This window comes from Salminus brasiliensis, chromosome 14, assembly GCF_030463535.1.
Source record: "Salminus brasiliensis chromosome 14, fSalBra1.hap2, whole genome shotgun sequence".
Lineage (NCBI taxonomy): Eukaryota > Metazoa > Chordata > Actinopteri > Characiformes > Bryconidae > Salminus > Salminus brasiliensis.
Window position 1 is genome coordinate 27,697,964 of NC_132891.1, and position 20,049 is coordinate 27,718,012.

The window sequence follows — 20,049 nt, forward strand, 5'->3', positions numbered from 1 at the left end:
ACCACTGTTTCTTATAACATACATCACTGATGATCCTTTGGTGATATATTGGTGTATGCATATGGCATAAGTACTCTTTCGCTGTTGGCTTCTCTTATCGTGAAGTTCACAGTTTAGAACGCCCGAATCAGACATTTGCTCTAACAGGCTTTGCTTTGGAAAATCTCCCTCATTCTGAGATCTCTCAAGATTACCAATTAGCTATGCTCCACAGCCGTGGCTCCCCACTGCCTTTCCCTCTTACTGTGCAAGTCTAGTAGTGTGTGTGTGCTCGCGTGCGTAGCCCACATAACAACTTGTGTAATCAGCACATAGACGGGTCGGCTTCTGCACTTCATAATTAGTGGACGTGCTTGTGTGTGAGAAGACTGGATGAAAAGGGCACAGAAAGTCTGTGCGACAGCTAGTGCTGCTGTCAGGCTCTCATTGGTGAGCCATTATAGCTTTAGCTCTTGCAGTCCACACCGTGTCCTCACTGTTTTAGGTGCTAGTCAAGCGGAACAATGGCAACCTTCAGAAAAGCAGGTAAAACAGAAAGCCTTTACAAATGCCAGCCCAGTCATTACTAAGGCTCCTCCACAAAGCTGAAGCGTGGAGTGCCCAGCTCAGTGAGGAGCTGGAAAATATTTATTTATAGAGAGCTCTAGCATCTGTGTGGGACTGCTCCCTAGAGGAAGGCTTCAAAAGGCAGTGTGTCTGTGTGGGTGTGAGTGTGTGCTATTGAGAACTGAGTGAGAGAAGTTCAAGAAGTTGATTGAATTTGTCAGATGTCCATTTTCATCTCTTTTTTTTAGGGAAAAAAGAAAGAAAAAAGAGCTTTTCTGCTCAGTTTACAATGCAATGTCACTAGCATCTTAGGCTGGAAGTTCACACCACTGCCTTATGCGGGGACCATCTGCTGTGTACTTGCAGTATCAAGTATCAAATAAATTAATCAGTATCAAATAAAAAACAACTATTTTAACCTTTTCCTCTTATTCCTCTTCCAGCTGCTGGTGAAGGTGACTGATGTTCCAGATCTATCCGCTGGAATTACTTGCTCCTTCGGGAACCTCACAGAGGTGGAAGGGACGGTGGACGGCAATCAGATCCTTTGCATCTCCCCAGCTGCTAAAGACGTCCCCATTATTCCCACTGACCAAGGTACTGGTTTAAAGTCATAGTTTGGCAGAGAAGTAGATATTAAATCCATCTTGAAACCAGAATTTGGTCCAGACTTGTGTCCATATGATATTAGAAACTACATTTCTGTCTATTTGAGATTATTTAACAGGGAATTTCATCAGTCCAGAGTTTGTATACCTGAATTGTAAAGAAAGTTACCAAGTCAGACTTCTTTAAAGTAGTGGTAATAGGTACCTGGGGGTTGCAATGTCTATATTTATTTACCATCCAAACCAAGTGGGCCTGCAAGCCTTTAAGCCAGAATTTTTCATCTTAAAACTACAATTATAGTCAGAAATGTATATACACTCATCATGGTTGAGTCCGAATTTCACACATGACCCCCAGCCAAACACCAAAGGAGGTTGTGGAATGAATAAAACAGTGAGCTTTTAGAATGGCCTTCTCAACATTCTGACTTCAATCTTGTTGGAAATACAGGACTGTGTTTATAAGTTTGGTCTGTGCCAGGAAATCAACAAATTTCATTGAACTGTTCAAATTCTGCCAAGAAAAGTGGTCAGAATTCTAACAGAAGCTTGTTAACGGCAACCTAAAACATCTGGTCAAGGTGTAACTTTCTGTAATGTAGCTGGTGCATTAAACTCTACAGACATCTGGAGCATTTGATGCCAAACCACTTTTACTTTTTTAATTCTAATTATGAATAATTCAGACGCCTTTAAAAAAATCTGTTGACTTCCCCTTTAACAAATGGACAGGGCATAATGTTTTTGTTGCCTAATGCTAAATGGTTATCATAAGCTTCCATTACTCGTTAACTTTAGTGGGGTTGTAACTCAAGAAGCAGAAGGCCCCTTGTCTTTAAATTGAGCATTCTCTCCACTCCTTGCCGAGTTTGCCTTTGCCCACTGTCACCCTTCTATCTCTAGTTATCCACCCACACCACAACCACCCCCACCCACAAAGCCTTGTTTGTTTATTCTTTCCAACTACATGCATATTTCATCTATCCGTTTCCCCACTTTCTGCTTCCTATTTTTCCTCTTTCCTCTCTTGTGCTGCCTCCTCCCTGGAGGTGTGGTTTTCTCTATGCTCTCTTATAGATGTCCTATTAATAGAGCTCCTCAGACACGTGCTATGCTGTCTCCTAATGAGAGCTTCACTCAACGCGGTCCACCAGGCCGCACGCTCGGGCCCTGCCATCGATCCTGCAGGCCACACTGAGCTGCAGCTGTAATGAGCTCACACTGACCCCGGGTCAACCCAGGGGCTAAAGCCGTGCTCCCATCCACGCTTACACCTATTACAGGTGATGCGCCCAGTGCCCTTTTCCTTGTGCAGTCTGCTTCAGGGACAGCAGCTTTTTACGGGCAGTTCTGGGAGCTCAAATCTAAGTCTCAGGTATAGCTAGGAATTGGATGAGAACTATAAATACTAAAAAAGTGAACTACACTACATGGACAAAGGTATTAGGACATACCTCTTACACATTGAATTCAGGTGTTTCATTCCATTTCATTACCACTTGTGTATAAAATCAAACACCTAGCCATGCCATCTGCCTTTACACATATTTGTGAAAAATTGTTCTAAAGAGCTCACTAACTTCCAGCTTGGTACTGTAATAACCACTATTGCAACAAGTCAGTTGATGACATTTCTTCTCTCCTGGATATTCCACCATCAACTGTGAGTGGTATTATTGAAAAAGTGGAAGCTTTTAGGAACTACATAAGTTTACAAAGTGGGGTTGTCGGGTGCTGAGATGCATAGTGTATAAAAGTCTGCCTCAATAACTGCAGAGTTCTGATCCTGCTGTTATTGCTTTAAAAAGGGGACCAACTCCATATTAAGACCTATGGATTTAGAATGGGATGTCATACAAGCTCCTGTAGGTATAATGTGCAGGTGTCCCAATACCTTTGTCCATATAGTGTAGTTGGACTAGGTAATCAGACTCACAACATTACTCCTGCAATGCTCTAATCTCAGTTAAAGGAAATGCTACAAATGAGCCTGAATATGTTTAATTCACTCACCCTTGCAATAATCTCTGCAGCACCAGGTCATCACAGGCACTGTCCCTGTCTGAACCACTGTAATTCACCACCTTCTCCAGGGTAAATGACAGATCTGTGTATCCACAATCCACCTCCACCTCACTGGTAGTATAGCCCAATCAACCAGCCCCCTCAGTTAAATGTCATCTAATCCTCATATTTCCCCTCCATCTCCCTCAGCTGCATCAGGGAGTGTATATTATTAAGCATAGTCCAGGAACATCGATCATATGTGGAGTTATTAGTTGAGCAAGGCCACACTCTAAAAGGGGGATGGGAAGTCAAGGCTGTGTGCCTCATATTGATGAAATGATTTTGACCATTCCCCAATATAAAGCAATGTATTTTCTTTATAATAACATACACCAGAATAAAATGCCATTATATTTTTGTAGCACATGCCTGTTTTGTAGCCATTCCTGTACCTTTCCAATCATTTCAGTCCCCTTCATTGTGGATGTGAGGCCACATGCTCTGAACCCGGATCATCCATTTGCATTGGCCGGTCCGATCTGCTTCCATGTATCAGAATGACCATGAGACGCTGAAAGGGGCTATGGGAATCGCAGTCATTGTTTGTCGTGCATGTGTGAGAGAGAGGTGCTTCTGAAGCTGATTAAAAATAACTGCCACCCCGCTATGTGTTGATTTTATTTTGTAAAGCAGAAGAAAGCAGAGAGCAGGTGTGAGGGAGAGTTGGGAGCGCTCGGGTCGCGGCTCACTCCCACGCGTGGTATGCTTGCTGAACGACTGCCCGCTCGCGCTTGCTCGAGTGTGAGGAGCTGGCTGCTTATTGAGCGTTTTCTTCAACGCTCCACTCTCCATGTTTTCCGCCACCTTGCCAAATGCGGTGGCTGGCGCTCCATGGTAGTCCATAACCATGCTTAGAGTGAGAACTAAGCAAATGCAGGGTTCACATTACAGCATGAAAGTAGTTCCTATTTTCTGCCTAAACGTGACATAAAAATATAATCGTTTTTCACATTCCATTTCAGTGCACATGAATGTGCCGCTTTGTGTCCTCATTATACAATTTTAGCTTGATAATAAAGTATCCTTTCGGCAGCTGTAATTCAAACAAATCTATGTCCATGTGTAACTAGCTAAATGTGTGTGATATTCGGGGCAGCTTGAGTGTGCCCATTTGTGCTGACCACCAGTTATAAAGAATCATCTCCTTTTCGGAATAACCTAAATGTTGCCAGATATTTAAACAACCAAATTCATAACATAAACAGCATTGCCAGAGTAAACAAACTGATCAGCAACTATTGAACAAATGGTCAGAAAACTAAATCTGAAGGTGTAAGTGTTGCAGTGCCTGTTGTTATGAATGTATGTGTGCACTCCATTGGCTCCTGTAGGTTAGGGTTTCTGTAGGCTGCCACAAATATAGTATTACATCATTTGGGAAAGCCTTCATTTAAGAAGGTAGTAACTGTGCCTCAGAAAGCTAATATGTAACACAAAGAAATATAATCTTAAAATGTAAGACAAAACTGTGAAATGCGTATATAATCTAAATCAATCAATTTCTCTTTCTCTCTCTCTCTCAGATTGGTCTGGCGTGGAGCTTCGGCTAAACTCAAAGGAGACAGGTCAAATGCTGATCAGCACCGAGGTTAAATTCTACAACTGCAGTGTGCACCAGCTGTGAGTATCCTCTCTCATCAACAGCCTGTGAATTCCAATGGCCTTTCTGCCTCAAATTCAAATGCAGTGACAAATGCTGTCACTGCAGTTTCTTCTTCATCGCCTCTCTGTTTATTGACAAGCCCTAAATATTGTGATGTAATTAAAGCATTATTCGACAGCCATAAATCAAAGCTGTCAATATTGTTGCCCTTTCAAAATCATCTGTTCCTTCGTGAGCTTGTGAAATTCTGTGTTGTGCTACAGCTCATAATTTAAATATGACAGTGTGCGCTCTACCCCAGGTCATGTTTGTGTTCGCCCTGTGCATTGCTTTTGAGAAGTACATAAAAGGTCTTACCTCTCTGCTGTTTCTCCCTTGCTAACATTTTAGAGGGGGTGTCAGCATTGTCTCAGCAATCTTTAGCTACGCAACCAACGTTTTGAGAGCGTTAGGTAAAATGAATCGCGGTAAGCATTTCAGACCCAGAGGGCTTACCGGAATAAGATTTGTATTTGATGCAGAGTTCAGTTCTTGTACAGCTGAAGCTGACTGCGTGGGGAAAAAAACTCTGAGAACCCCCTAGCGGAGTTGCAGTAGATGGGCTATGTGGTCCTGGCTAGCCTAGCCTCCCGCTAGGCACTTTGCCTTGTCTGCCATTGGCCCCCGCTGCTATAAAAGGCACCCATTAAAGCTAATACAGTCTGATTGCTTGACATTTCTCAAGTGCTGGAGTGAAAATGTCTGAATTCCTGGCTCTAAGTGGACAGAGGGTTCATGCCTGATCCGGAACACTGCTTTTTCACTCTGTTCAATTCCACCTCATCCGCTTCGATGGGGCGACCAGCGTGTTGGGAGTCAGATTGAATCTTGGGCCATAAACAGACCAGTCGTGCATCTGTGAGTGTGAATGTGTATACACTGAACTGGCAGTTTACAAAGTACACTTACCTTCATGTAGAATCATGCATGGCCTTTTATCAGATGCTGTGCATAACTACCCTCACCACCATCCTCTGTTTTTAGCACACTGTACTAGCGACTGAATGCATTGTTGGTACTTCTTTTGGAGTGTAAAGTTACAGACAATGTAAATTTAAAGTAAATGCACACTTTTAGCCCTCGATCCTCAAACTATTTAACATTGGTCAGTTTCTGACCTCAGGAACTATACTGGCTTGATATTTTTAATTGGTTAACTACTCTCAATTCATCAGTGACTCTGAGGTGCCTTAAGACAGCGTTATGCAAGAACTGTCATTTCTTGCTCCTGGGCTCCCCCTACATTTAGAAAGTGTAGTCTGCGCATTTGAACCACCTGATGATACAGAAGTGTCACTGAAAGAAGCATGTGGACTAAGGCGGCGGAGTAATATTATAGGATTTGATATTATAGATATGATTCAGGTTGTGCAGTGTAACATAGTTCTTGTGAGTGTTGTCCAGCCTACTTCATCCAAAGTTATACAGTGCAGAAATGGGCATGCCAAAGTCCATAGTGACAATGTCAGAGAAGCTGTTCTCCATGTTACAGGTCAATGGAACAGTAGTTTCAACGCTGTTATTTAAGGTAAAATGCTACATATTATTGCTTTAATATGTGGTCACCAGCAGTCATAGTATTGTCCCTTTCTAATCCCACTAATAGATGACTGACAAATTTCTTATAGCAACATAGGGACCACAGTAGGTATAGGTATAGGTATAGGTAAAGATGTACTGACAGTAACTGTGTACCTATGAAGTGCCTGTACAGTAATTTTTTCTTTATCTAAGTAATAAGTTTGCTCACTGTATATTATTAGAATAAATACAAAGAAACATACAATGATAAAATATAAAATAATACTAATTAACTAAATAAATACTAATATTAGATATTTTATGTTATTTTCATTTGTTTATGTATCTATTTATTTATTTTTTAGCAAAACACTTTATGCCCTGATAATTACCTTTTTATTTTGAATGTTCCCAGGTACTTTTGCATATGGTGGGCATAGCTGATGGTGTTTTTGTCCTATTCATATGGTTATGGCATCAGGTGCCGTCTGTGGAAAGCAGATGCTCCTCCACACAGGATATAAAAGAACTCGATTGGCTGGAAGCTCCTCTGAAATGACACAGGAAGTGGTGGCCACAGTGGGAAATGATTGGCTGGTTCTTTAAGGCCCCCCCTTCATCCATGTCTCCCCTTTTTCCCCTGTTGTTCCACTGCACCTCTTCTTATGCTGCTTTCTCTCGCAGTAGCATGTCCGACAAACATCCAGCGGATCTGGAACTAATCAAACAAACCCCCTGTATCCAATCCCTTCGGTAATCCCCGAACACACACACTGAGCACAAACGCACATCCTCTTGCCCTCCTTGTGTGTCTCACCAGCTGTCTCTCTGTGCCCATGCCTGAGGGGGATTATGGATAGGTGGGCAGTCTGGAGCAGAATGCTTCTTCCTGGGTGGCATAGCATTGCGTCTCATCTCATCTCACCGCTCTTTGACTTTGGCTAAGCACTTGGCACGCACTCCAGCTTCCCCACCATTCTCCAATCCCTCCCTCTTTTCCCTCCCTTTCCTCCCTTCTCTCCTCCCGTTCCCTCCCTAAATCCCTTAAATGGTTGCTCTGCTTGGTCCAGAGGCCCCATGCGGACTACTGGAGAGTGTGTGAGGTGTGTGATTAAGAACTCCACAGTGCAGGCGGCTCATCAGTGCGCTCCCAGCTAGAGCTCAGTCGGGTGTGTCCAAACACACGAGCCAATGAGCAACTGCTCATTTGCGTTCAGTCCCTGCCTGCCAGCAATTGTAACAATTCATTGCTGTTGCATTGAATACTATTTCAGTGAAAAGTACTTTATTTTTTACAGAATAAAGCTGATAAGCCTAGAGTCCATACAGGCTTAACCCAGAAATGCATCAAGAACTCTCTGACAATACAGCTTGTCCACCCTCAACAAGACAATATTTAAATCTCAACATTATTAAATTTGTTTAAAATTATTCGGATGGTGAGAATCAGAAAAAGATCTAACTTCTAAGAAAAGAATGTAAGCTGTTGAAATATAAAGGAAGGTCAAGCTTAATACTGAAATATCTAGGGCTGTATCAGTACATGTATTCATCCTGCTGTGGTATGGACGTTACTGTTTGCTGCATGCAGATGCATACCATTGTGTTCCACCTTTTAAATCAGAAAAGATCAGGTTTTTTTCTATAATAGGGCTTTGAGTGTTTAAATATAGCCCAAGTGGTACAAAGTGAGTACGTTTTTTTATGTTATTTTTTATTATTATTATTACATAATTTAATTGCTTTTTGCCTTTACCTTTTGCTTTTTGTTTTATATCTGCCTCCACAGGAAACGAAACCTAGCCTTATGCATTTGAGGATTTTTGTTGCTTTCTTCACATTCTACCTAGCTAATACTAAACCACCCAAATCGTAAACCATAATACCCCTAAAAATATCTGATATTGTGCACAACACTGTATATTACATTGCTAATAACAGCAGAAGCAGCCATCATGAAAACTGAAATTTGTCTGTACATTTGTTCATTTTGATAGGAAATGCCAAAGTGGCTATAAGCAAGATAATTATCCTTGTAGCTAAAGTATAGCAAAGCGCTTTGGCAAATTGACTATATTTAGGTTTTTTTTTGTGAGAAAAACAGTAGAAGATAGATGTTCCTATCCTACATAGTGCTTTTAGATCTGACTGGATCCACTCCTGAGGCTTTTTGAGTCATCGTTAGACAAACACACACACACACTATTGTGGCTGTATCTTATTCTCTTTCTTCCATATAGGAAAACATGCCATTTTCTTTCTGCCGTCACATCATTCACTCTGATTGAAGCCCATTTGTATTCTGTATGAACTGAAAAAGAAATTCACTCTGCTCAAAAAGAGAGCCACTGGCCACATTTATACAACCTCATGCTTTGCAGAATGCAAACCCATACTACCAAGGGTGTCCTTCCACTTATCACCTCGCGCAGTACTGTGCTAATGCGCAATACGGATCCATAATAAATTTTCCTTCTGAACTGTGACATATTTCCAAGCTCAACACACAACTTGGGATGAGAAGTGTGTGTGTGTGTGTGTGTGTGTGTGTGTGTATGTGGGGGTGGGGGGGTCTTGACCACAAAACACCATCATGGGCGAACAACATGAATTAATACATTGCAGAAATCTCAATTGTCAAATGAGTTTAACAACAGTAAACAATGTTTGACAATCCTAACAGCCCGTACTGGGAACTGACTATAACTGTCTTATAACATATAATTGTTCATCAGTTGTTTTTTTGTTTTTCTCATGTATATTTCATGGCCATACACATTTTGCTGTCACCTCATGCAGAGTGTATGAATAAACATTAACATATTGTAAGTCAGATGGTCAGTCAAAAAGCCTTGCTTGGAACCCTCTTGCATCAATAGTGTGATTGAATAGAATTCTGGATTTGCAGCTTCCTAGCAAGAGCTTGACAGAAGGTGTGTGGATATGTTTGCTTTATGAATATTTGAGCACTTCCCCATGAGGCTGCAATGCTCTCGGGCAGAGCAATGGCAGTCTGCTTCTTTCCCTTTTTTACATGCTGAGTTGAGACCTGCTTCTTAGTTTCTGATTTAAAAGTACAGTGAAACTGACCTTAGGTCAAAATCGAAGCTCAATTTCTATGTAAGAGTGATAGGCAGGATTTCAGGTGGAATAATAAGCAGAATTTGTTTGTTTTTATCTGTGTATGCATTTAGGTGTCTGTCCTGTGTGACCAGTTCCTTCCGCTGCCACTGGTGCAAGTACCGAAATCTGTGCACACACGATCCTTCAAGCTGCTCTTTCCAGGAGGGACGAGTCAATGCTTCAGAGGTAAACACACAAACACACACACACACACACAATGAAGCATTCACTTAACTTGTTAGACCCTGTATGTGAACCCAGAAGGGACTCCAGAAGATATGCTAAACAAAACAGTTACCAAATAATTCATAATATAGTCAAGTCAAGTCAAGTCAAATTTATTTGTATAGCGCTTTTTACAACTGTTGTCGTCACAAAGCAGCTTTACATAATTAGTACTTAATAAAGAACAGAGACAGAGAAGAAGGAAGGAATAACATGAAGCGTCAAAGACCCCCGTGAGCAAGCCAACGGCGACAGTGGCAAGGAAAAACTCCCTCAGAGCTGGAGGAAGAAACCTTGGGAGGAACCAAGACTCACAAGGGGGACCCATCCTCCTCTGGCCAGACTGTTTTAAACATTAATGATAAAAATTACCAAAGCAGATACAACAGAAAGTTGATAGTGGTGATATTAATAGTGTCAGACAGGCACGAGTCCATCTAGGTTTCAGTACAGCCACCAAACAGGCAGCAGCGGCAGGCGGGTGAGCCATGGGTGGTGGCGGGTTGGGGGGGGACCCGCTGGCCGGACTGGTAGGTGGCAGCTGGTTAGATGCAAGTAGAGGGGACCTCAGCGGGCAATCTTCCTGCAGATCGGGCTGGGTGGTCATTTACATATACAGTACTTACTTCTCAGCTTAACCATGATGAAGGTTTTGTAAACTAAAAATAATATTGTATAAAGTGATGAAGCTTTCCATTTTTCTCTTCAATCGTTGCTGTTGCACAAAAAAATCTTATCTCCATGTATGCCATTTTTTACTGTTTGACATAATTTAAATCTGGCAGTTGTTCCTTACATTGTTCCTTTGAGAGTTTTTTGTTTGTTTGTTTGCCTTAAAGCAATATTAGGCTGGGGTAAAGGTTGTAATATAATTCCCCAGGTCTGTAGGACTATACCATAGGGTCAGCAAACTATTTTTTTTGTAATATGGAGATTCTGTTGCCATTGACATCTTGATTAGTCACTAACAAGTTACATTACTAATAAAACAACTACAGATAAACAGTTTTCATATAATCATCATTACATTTTAATTTAGATGGTATTGTCAGTGTGCTTCTGACAGTTTTTTGATCTAAAATTAAAGACAAAAGGGGTAATGAAAAATTGTGTCAGTGTTTGTTCTCAGGGTGTGTGTGTGGATGTGTGCAGAAGAAAGGACTATTCTTGGTTTCAGCTGCTAATTGCTCATAGGGAGGGGGTGACCAAGTGTGTTTACCACTTGACAGGGTATAACGTAGCACATCGATCAACTGCACACCTGCAAGCACTCATACACATACACACACACACACATACGTATACACGCACTCGCCGATGCTCCAGTGAGACCTCCCGTCGCACACACTTTCCGCAGCACTGCTATTATTGGCGTACCCCTCCCCTGAGTGTTGTGATGCAGTAGATTTGAACAGTGATGAAGTGGCTTTTTGCTCTGACCCCCATATACAGAGCCAGTGGCCTCAAGAGCCGGGCAAGGCTGTATCACAGGGGAAAGCTGTGCAAATGGGGCAGTGGAGAAACAAACAAACACACACATGCATGCATACATACATACTGGACTGGCCAATATGGACAATGATTGACAAGTAACCCAATGCTCACCTATGTTAAGACATATAATTTATAGAAAGTTAATTAGGTGTTGGGCAAAAACTAAAGATATCTTAATACTAGTCATATCGAATTTGATATTTTAAAATAAACAATGCCCGAATAATTAACCAATTCCCGTCTGCTCATGGACATCAGACAAACAGAATCAGCCCCCTTTTTAACTGAGATAATGGAAATATAGAGCAATTAAATTTGAAACAACTGAGCAAATAATATCAAATACTGAATCAAATTTTGTTAAAACAATACATCATTACACAAATTGTAAAATTTTAAAATGTAATATTTTTTAACTCAAGAGTGGACACACTGCTTCTATGTATGTGTGTTTGTATGGTGTTTTTTTCAGCTCTTTACTTTACCCCGTGTTTTCTGTCAGGACTGTCCCCAGCTGGTGCGCTCTGAGGAGATCCTGATCCCAGCAGGTGAGGTGAAGCCAATCACCCTGAAGGCCCGGAACCTTCCACAGCCTCAGTCTGGGCAACGTGGCTACGAGTGTGTCCTGCACATCCAGGGGGTCAGCCACAGAGTCACAGCCCTGCGCTTTAACAGCTCCAGTGTACAGTGCCAAAACAGCTCGGTATGACTCACGCACACACAACACTTGAGCTGCAGCTATTAGTCAAGTTGACGACATTAGTTCTGAAGGTGACAGGGGTTTTTATAGCTGAAGTGTCATTTACTTAAAGCACTCTATAATATTAATGACATACGTATAATACATTCCAGCAGTATCTGGCTGCAGCCCTGCACACCAATGAAGTGAATCCTCGGGCTGGGGATGAAACAAGTGCACTTTACATTCACTCAAGCAGAGGCTGAATTATTATTATTTATTTTTTTTAAAGATAAAAAGGTTAAGACTAGCATTACTCACATCACTGGAGATTCACTGCTGTAAATTTAAGTTATCTTATATCATTCTCATAACTTATACACTTATAATCTTATTAATCCAATTAATATCATTGTAAACATAACTAGGAAAGCAAAGCACTGAAGCACTGTTTTAATGACAAACTTTACCATAATGTTACAGTTAGCTATTTCAGCAAAACTTACTAACATAGCCTGCTTAGCTATGTTAGAACTTGATAACTTAAGTTAAGTTAGTGTTGATGAGGTAGTTATCCTTACTTAAGTGGGCTTAGGACTTTGGCCAGCTAGATAACTAGGTAAGATAGCTCAGATTATGTGTTGGTGAATTTTACAGCTTTAACTAAGGTAGCTCAGAATTTTGGCAAACTAGATAACTTTAGTAAGCTGAGTTTGTAACTGATTTAGCTTAGTTTTGGTGTTGATGAGCTAGCTAAGAGTTTTAGCAAGCTACGTCACTTTAACTGAGTTAACTTAGTTTATGTGTTGGAGAAATTCAAGCTGAGGCTTACAGGGCGGCACCATTTGGATGGATTGTACATTGGATGGATTTAAAAAAACAACCATGTAGCATGTTCTGCTATATTACAGCACTACAACACTAACCTTCAGACACCTGAAGACCAATTTCTAATGACTATACTTACTGAGAACCTGTGACATTATTATCATTCTCTGAAGAATGTCTTTACTTCTTTTGTTCACTTTCTGTTTCTATGACTGCTAATAGTATGTCACAAAAATTAATATTAAGTGAACATCATGTGTCACTAAGATTAACCATTGTTTGTTGCATGCCTCAAGGCTATATTACCTACATGGCTGTTGAAGTCTCCAAATACTCCCAGGAATACACTCACATACACACACTCTAACAAGCACTCACTGTGCAGTGAGTTGTAGGTGGTGAGTGTTATCTTTGTGCATGAGTGAAGTTTTCCCCAGCTGAGAGACCCATGATGCAAGTGTGTAGTAATATAGTAAAAACAGCGTAACACAGTGAGACCACAGCTCACTCCAAAATCTCTGTTGTTCCCCCCTTATTCCCCCCCCCCCCCCCCCCTCTCTCTCTCTCTCTCTCTCTCTCTCTCTCTCTCTCTCTTTCTCTCTCTCTCTCTCTCTCTCTCTCTCTGCAGTACTTGTATGAGGGGATGAGGATTAGTGAGCTACCGGTGGATTTTTCAGTGGTGTGGAACGGCAACTTCATCATTGATAACCCTGAGAACATCCAAGGTAATGCATCCAACTTCCAATCATGTCTTTTGTCAAAACGTAAAACACCAGACACAGACATACACATACAGTATATACACACATATACACACCATCTGTCTTGTTTTTATTCAGCTGAATGCTGCAAACTCGTGAAGGAATCACTTTTATTCTGTTTTCTTTTATTTCTCCACACAAAGCACACTGACATCTATTGATTAGAGTTAAAGAAAGTTTACAGACGGTAGATTGTTTGGTTTTAGGAGGAATGGAGCAAAATGCAAAAAGAAATGTTAGTGTCATTTGCGGCAGCATGACTAAATGCTATGCCAGCACTGGAGTTTTGGGCCAGTAACAGTACAGGCATTCTGTTATGGGTGCTTTGCCAGAATCTTGAGACTTCCACATGTTAATAGATCTTTTTTTGGGAACAACACCAACAACCCACCAGTTCCCATCACATCATATAGCTAATGAAGGCGGTTATTTCTTCATACCTGATCATTTTAGGCCATGTGATTTGAAAAGTTTATAGCCATATAACAAGTAGGACATACAGTATGTTTGGTTGGTTAGATCGGTTCCCTGCCCGTGCTGTTATAGTTACTGAGCTAATGCTAATGGGATCCTTTTGTGGCCCACAGTGCACCTCTATAAGTGCGGTGCTCAGAGGGACAGCTGTGGCATGTGTCTGAAGGCTGAGAGGAAGTTCCAGTGCGGCTGGTGCAGTATGGAGGGCCGCTGCAGTCTGCGCCACCACTGCCCCATGTCCAACCCTTACACCAGCCGATGGCTCAACCTGGCCACGACCAATGTCAAGTGCACCAACCCGCGCATCACTGAGGTAAGGAAAATCGAGTGTATACAATTTTGCCCTTGGGTGTCACTGTAGTGTGCCGTTTGCTAGCTTTAGCCTAACATGATACCTGCTTGTTTTCCTGGGTGTTACATTAACGTGCCACTTAGACCTTTCGAGTTCCCCTTCTGTGGTTTAATTAGATTTATTCTGAGGTTTGCCAGTTCAAGGAAGCAGACATCGGAGAGAAGAGACGGTAGAAGAGACGGACAGCTGGCCTCGGATATATCCACTTACTTGACTCTTTTGCATATTGCTTTGCGTTTCATTCTACGGGACCTTAAACGTAATAATTTAGGCACATCTTTATGCCATTTTGAAATATCAGATTGATCTGTAGGATACATTTGTGAACCCAGTTGTTTAGATACATAGCTTCTATAAGGTTCTCTAAACCTATAGAAACTGTATGCCTAAATAACGAGTGTAACAGCAGCACAGTTGCAAAACTAAAAAAGTAAACTTTAGAAACACAGCATGTGCTGCCATTTGAAACAAGGAGTAATGTTGTGTAAATTAGATTTTTGTCTGACCCATCTCTTTACACACAACTATAGATATAGGCATGGTGTCTCCAAATACAATAGTCGTTGTTCAACTTGAGTGGAGACAGAACCCGGCAGGGGGTGAGCAGCTGGTGTTTGATTTCATTGAGTGGCCTAAGTGTGTGTGTGTGTGTGGTATGTGTATGTGCGTTGGAGGAGACAGACACACTGTGTGTTCACCTTCAGTCTAACTGCAAGGGCAAGGAGTTCTGGCCAGCACACTAGGGTGCAGTCACCAGCCTCAAGATCTCAGAAACGAAACTCTATCCTTGTGTGTGTGTGTGTGTGTGTGTGTGTGTGTGTGTGTATGTTGTGTAAGCGAAGATCCCTCCAAATCCTTACTTTCATTATATACTTACTCAAGGTTGTCTGCATCAATACACTATACAGTCTTTATTTATATACATTATACACAGTCATGTCAATATATTATGACCACCCTTCATTTGGAATGAACTTGTAGTTCTATAATTACAGACTGTAGTCCATCTGTTTCTCTGCATACTTTGTTAATCTCCAATGGTTAGGCCACAGGGCAGGTATTATTTGGGCTGTGGGTTGTTCTTAGCACTGCGGGGACACTGACATGGTGGTGGCGAGTGTGTTAGTGTAAACTGGTTCGATTGGATCAGACACAGCAGGGCTGCTGGTGTTTTTAAACAATGTGCCCACACACTCTCTATTTAACACCCCTACCCAATTGGTCCTCCTTTAAGATGTAAAGTCAGAAACAGAATCTCATCTGTTGATGCACAGAGTGTTGGTCATCCTCAGGTTCTACATTGTTGGTCACAGAATGCTGTCCACAGGACAATGTTGGCTGGATATTTCTATTTCTAATGAATGCATTTAGTCATACCAATTGCTGACACAGATATGCAAACACATGTCTTGTCTAGTCTCTTTAAAGAAGGATTGCCAATAGAAAAGGATTCTCTGGAGCAGATAAGTATGAACCTATTGACACCATGAGCAGTGAAACTGTGTTCTCTGGAATGATGATGCTCCATCCAATACTTTGGGATTGGCAATCATCCAACATCCAAGTTGCTTTTCCTCTGGACATTTGTCTATTTTCTGAAATTTTTGCACCTATTCACCTATTTTATCTTAACCATGTGGGGATCACATTTTTACTGGATTTTGGCTGGTTATAATCACAGAAACACTCAATCACCATGAATACTGCACATTTTACTTTGGTTGTCAACCATCACTAAACAGTTTGTTTAAACCAAAATGAGCTAATGCACACACATTATAAAGGATGAAATCATAGCACATTCCCAACACTATAAAATAGTAATTTCACAAGTGATTTCACTGCAGCGTTTTAAAGTAACTAGGAGCTGAACTATCAGGAAGGTCAGTCAGACCAGTACCTTTTTAAAATGATCTTTTTAATAAATCTGTCCAAAATGTCACTGTATTTTTTTACTGAAAACAAAGTGATTTACAAAGATCGGATTGGAATTGAATCGGCCAGTAGGCAGTATATACACATTTTACGGTTTGCAGCAGAAAAAGAATGTGATCCACATTCACTCACTCACTCACTTACGCACACACACAGAGCTGTAGTAAAGATGTATCCCTGCTCATGTTGCAGTCTGTGGTTTGACTGAGCTGGGCTTATTGATGCAGCTATTCTGAAACTGAGAGCAGAAAGAGGAGCTCTATCCTACTCTCACTGGGACTAAAGTGCTGTGTGTGTGTGTGTGTGTGTGTGTGTGTGTGTGTGTGTGTCTGTTCAGAGAGAACGAAAGACATGGTGTATAATTAGTGTGTGTAACGCATGGCTGGGCTGTGTTTGGGTCTGGCCCAGTGCAGTACCTGCACATTGACTCATTTGGCTACTCCTGTCCAGGTTGACATGAGATCCGGCCCTGTGCACACTAGCCAATTAAAAAGTGAAGCCAGTGACTCCAATAATTGATTTACTGTAGTGCCTTTTTATTTTTGAGCGAATAGTCAAGGCTAAGCCACCAGCTTTACCAGATTTTGTTTCAAGGCAGGAGGGCAAGTAAAGAAGACTGTAGTGAAGTGGCATCTCTGTCAAACTCATTTTTAAGGGGCAGATCTTCACCTTCACTGACTGAAATTCAGTGGCATTTTAAACATGAATCAGGACCTTTTGCAAAAACATTATTTTACTCTCACACTTTTCTGTTTTTCAATCAGAATACTAAACAAAAAATTTGGAAACATTAGCCAGACTGCTGTTAGCCTGCAAAATTAAACAACAAAGACAGTAATGCCGCCTTTACATATGAAGTATTTTATCACCAATCATTCAGTCTTACACACTCTTCTTAATGGTAAACTGACTGACTTGTTTACTAATGTCAGGTTTGGGTTGTGGTGCCAAGCCAACCCATTCAGCATTTTGTCTCTCTCTGGAGAGCTAAGAGAGAGCTGAGAGAAATACAGCGAACAAAATACGGAAATATCAGCCATCACTTACTTTGCATTAAAAGGAGAGCAGACATTACAGGCAACTTTTTCTGTTTCTCTGGTGCACACGCTCATTCAGTAACACTGAACAGTCTCCTGGCAGCCGGAACAATTCAAACATACATTGACTCACAGGTAAATCCACAACACATGTACTCACATTTGTGACATCAGTAAACAGAGACCTTCAGTTCCTCTGTACGTTTCGTGGGTTTATGGGTTAGTCTCACATTAGTCTGGGAAAAACTCTCCCTCTATTCATTTTAATGCTTTTTTGTTTCAAATCCCAATCCTTATCTGGCTGCCAAGCTTCAGAATATTCCTTAAGAGCTGCAGCTCCCCTTGCAGATTCTTCTTTATTTTTTATTGTGTTTTTGTTTATTGCTGCTGAGACTGAACTCAACATTCTCAACATTTATAAGCTGATTTGTATACATACATAGATATTAGTGAATCTGCCTACGAGAGCATGAATGTCATGAATAATTAATGGTTCCTTTAAGAACGTGCCATCCCTCCCCCGAAAAAGGCCCATTAATATTGAGGAAGCTTAAGGCCTCGTTAAAAGGAGAGGAACGGGCATCAAATAAAGCTGTGAATAAAACAGACACTTGAAAGGCATGCTGGGAGAGCCTGAATCGGCGCTGTTCAATTGCAGCATTCAGCTTCCGACCTCCTCCATGTTTCTGATTCACAGAAAGACTAGATCACTTTCTGTAAAAAAGATTTGCAAGATGTTGAGGTAGAATTCCATCCTGCAAATGTGTTTGGGCCACCGTTTATTTATTTTGTTTGTTTGTTTTGGAGAGCAGCATTAGGTTGGTTTTGCTGTTGGTTTTTCTCACTTATTTCACCTCTTTCAGGATTGCGCATTACCCAAGCGATCTTAACAGGATGCCCACTGCAAGTGAGATTAGTAACAATCCTGAACTTAGGTATTGGACCTGGGTATTGGACCCTCAACTTTGTGATCATTAACCTAGTGCTCTAACCCAGTGCTCTACATACTGGCATATTCTTTTAATTAAAGTGATAGGTATTAGCACATTTCAGACAAAGGAGAGGTGTCCCCAAACATTGTATTTCAATGTGTGGCACATGCTAGTTTGTTGTACACTTGACCTTTCCTGAGTGCATTCCTGAGTATAGTCCTGGTCTCCTAATGAAGTGTGAGATTAAGATAAGATAAGATAGTCCTTTATTAGTCCCGCAGTGGGGAAATTCACATTAATTGGAACAATTAATTGGAACATAACAATTACCATAACCATTTTCTTGCTTTTAAAGCACACATATGGTCACTTTTCACTTGATCTTAATATGTTGGAACTTTACGAACCAGGCTTATTTTAGCAGCTACCTTGCACACATCTACTTGCACATGCATGCATAAGCTGCATACACAACGTAAACACATACAGATTGCTCTTAGGAATTGTATCACCCTGATTGAGGCGCTGCTTCTCTCACAGCAATAAACACAGCATTACTGTGACAATGCCGTCCCGCATGGGCTCACAAGTCTATTTGCAGGCGAGTATTAAGTCAGACCCACTCATCCAAAAAATACAAAAAGAACCCTCGCTTCCAACACAGAATGCCTCTTTTTCCACTACCTTCCTCTCTTTCTCTTGTTCTGTGTTGCTGAAATAGCTTCCCAGTTGGCAGAACATTCAACGTTAGGTTCTTCATTCCTTTCTTTCGTCCTTCGTCTTCCCCCATCTTTATCTCAGCTAGCCACCAGGGCAGTGAAAAAGCAAATAAAAGCGTTTAGTGTGGAGTTTATGCAGCAAGAAACAAGTCATAAGCGGGATTTTATCAAGGCCATAAAGTGCATTTCAGCAAGAAAATGGGACAAGCTCGAATTGCTGTAAAAGACTGGCCCGAGCAACAAATCATACCTTCTTTCCTTTTGCTGCCATTACACATCTCTTATTATATGCAGCTAAGCAGGAGTGAGAGAATTCTCGAAGGGCTGAAATATATCTTCATTTATGCTGGTGCAAAACATCAGCCTCTATTCTTTTTTAGACAAGCCTTCTGTTCTTAGTGTCAGTGGCAGAATTAGCAGAGGAACTGCACAGAAATTCTATGAACCACCTATAGTTTCTCCCTTTCTTTGTCTATCTCTCTTCTTTCTCTCTCCATTGATTTGAATCTGAAGACTTCAGAAGCAGGGCTACACTGTTTTACCTCAAGGACAAAGTGCTAAGTTATTTCCACAGCAGATTCAAGAAGCTACATCCTACATTTACTTTGATCTTTGCATGTTTTTCATGTGTCAAAAACATTCAGAATTTATTTATATGACCACCTATTTCTGTATATGTATTACAAAATACACATGCTGTTTTAGTTTCTGTTTAGTTCCAATTTTTTCATTGGAACCCAGAGTTATCTATCAGAGTGCTATTATGAGAATGTGACTGAGCTGTTATTGCAACTAGACATTTCAACATTTGACATGTCTGAAGGTTCACACTGTTCACAAAATATAGTTGTTAAGCTCTTCAATACAATTCTACTGCCAGTGTTTCACTAATTAGAAGTGGTGTCCACACACATTTAGCATGAAGTGTATATACTGTATAGTATAATAGTAAGACGGCTTTCTCTGTATTGTGCCTCATTGAAAAAGCAGTCAATTCTGAAACTTAAACGCTGTAATTTCAATGTGAAGAAGTTGTATCCTTGCTCATCCTTAGGCCAGGGCCAACCCTTCACTGTTACTGTCTGGCAGCCAGTGCATTGCCACGC

At 41.1% G+C, this 20,049-nt stretch overlaps 1 protein-coding gene across 1 annotated transcript in view; it reads left to right on the plus strand.

The window, feature by feature from the left end:
* plxna2 (plexin A2) overlaps positions 1 to 20,049 on the plus strand; it is a 217,876-nt gene that overhangs the window by 136,378 nt on the left and 61,449 nt on the right. Inside the window, exons 7-12 of the mRNA XM_072656506.1 lie at positions 990 to 1,143; positions 4,745 to 4,841; positions 9,579 to 9,693; positions 11,729 to 11,929; positions 13,362 to 13,458; positions 14,082 to 14,281. Coding sequence (XP_072512607.1) covers positions 990 to 1,143; positions 4,745 to 4,841; positions 9,579 to 9,693; positions 11,729 to 11,929; positions 13,362 to 13,458; positions 14,082 to 14,281 — 864 coding nt within the window. The remainder of the gene's footprint in view (positions 1 to 989; positions 1,144 to 4,744; positions 4,842 to 9,578; positions 9,694 to 11,728; positions 11,930 to 13,361; positions 13,459 to 14,081; positions 14,282 to 20,049) is intronic.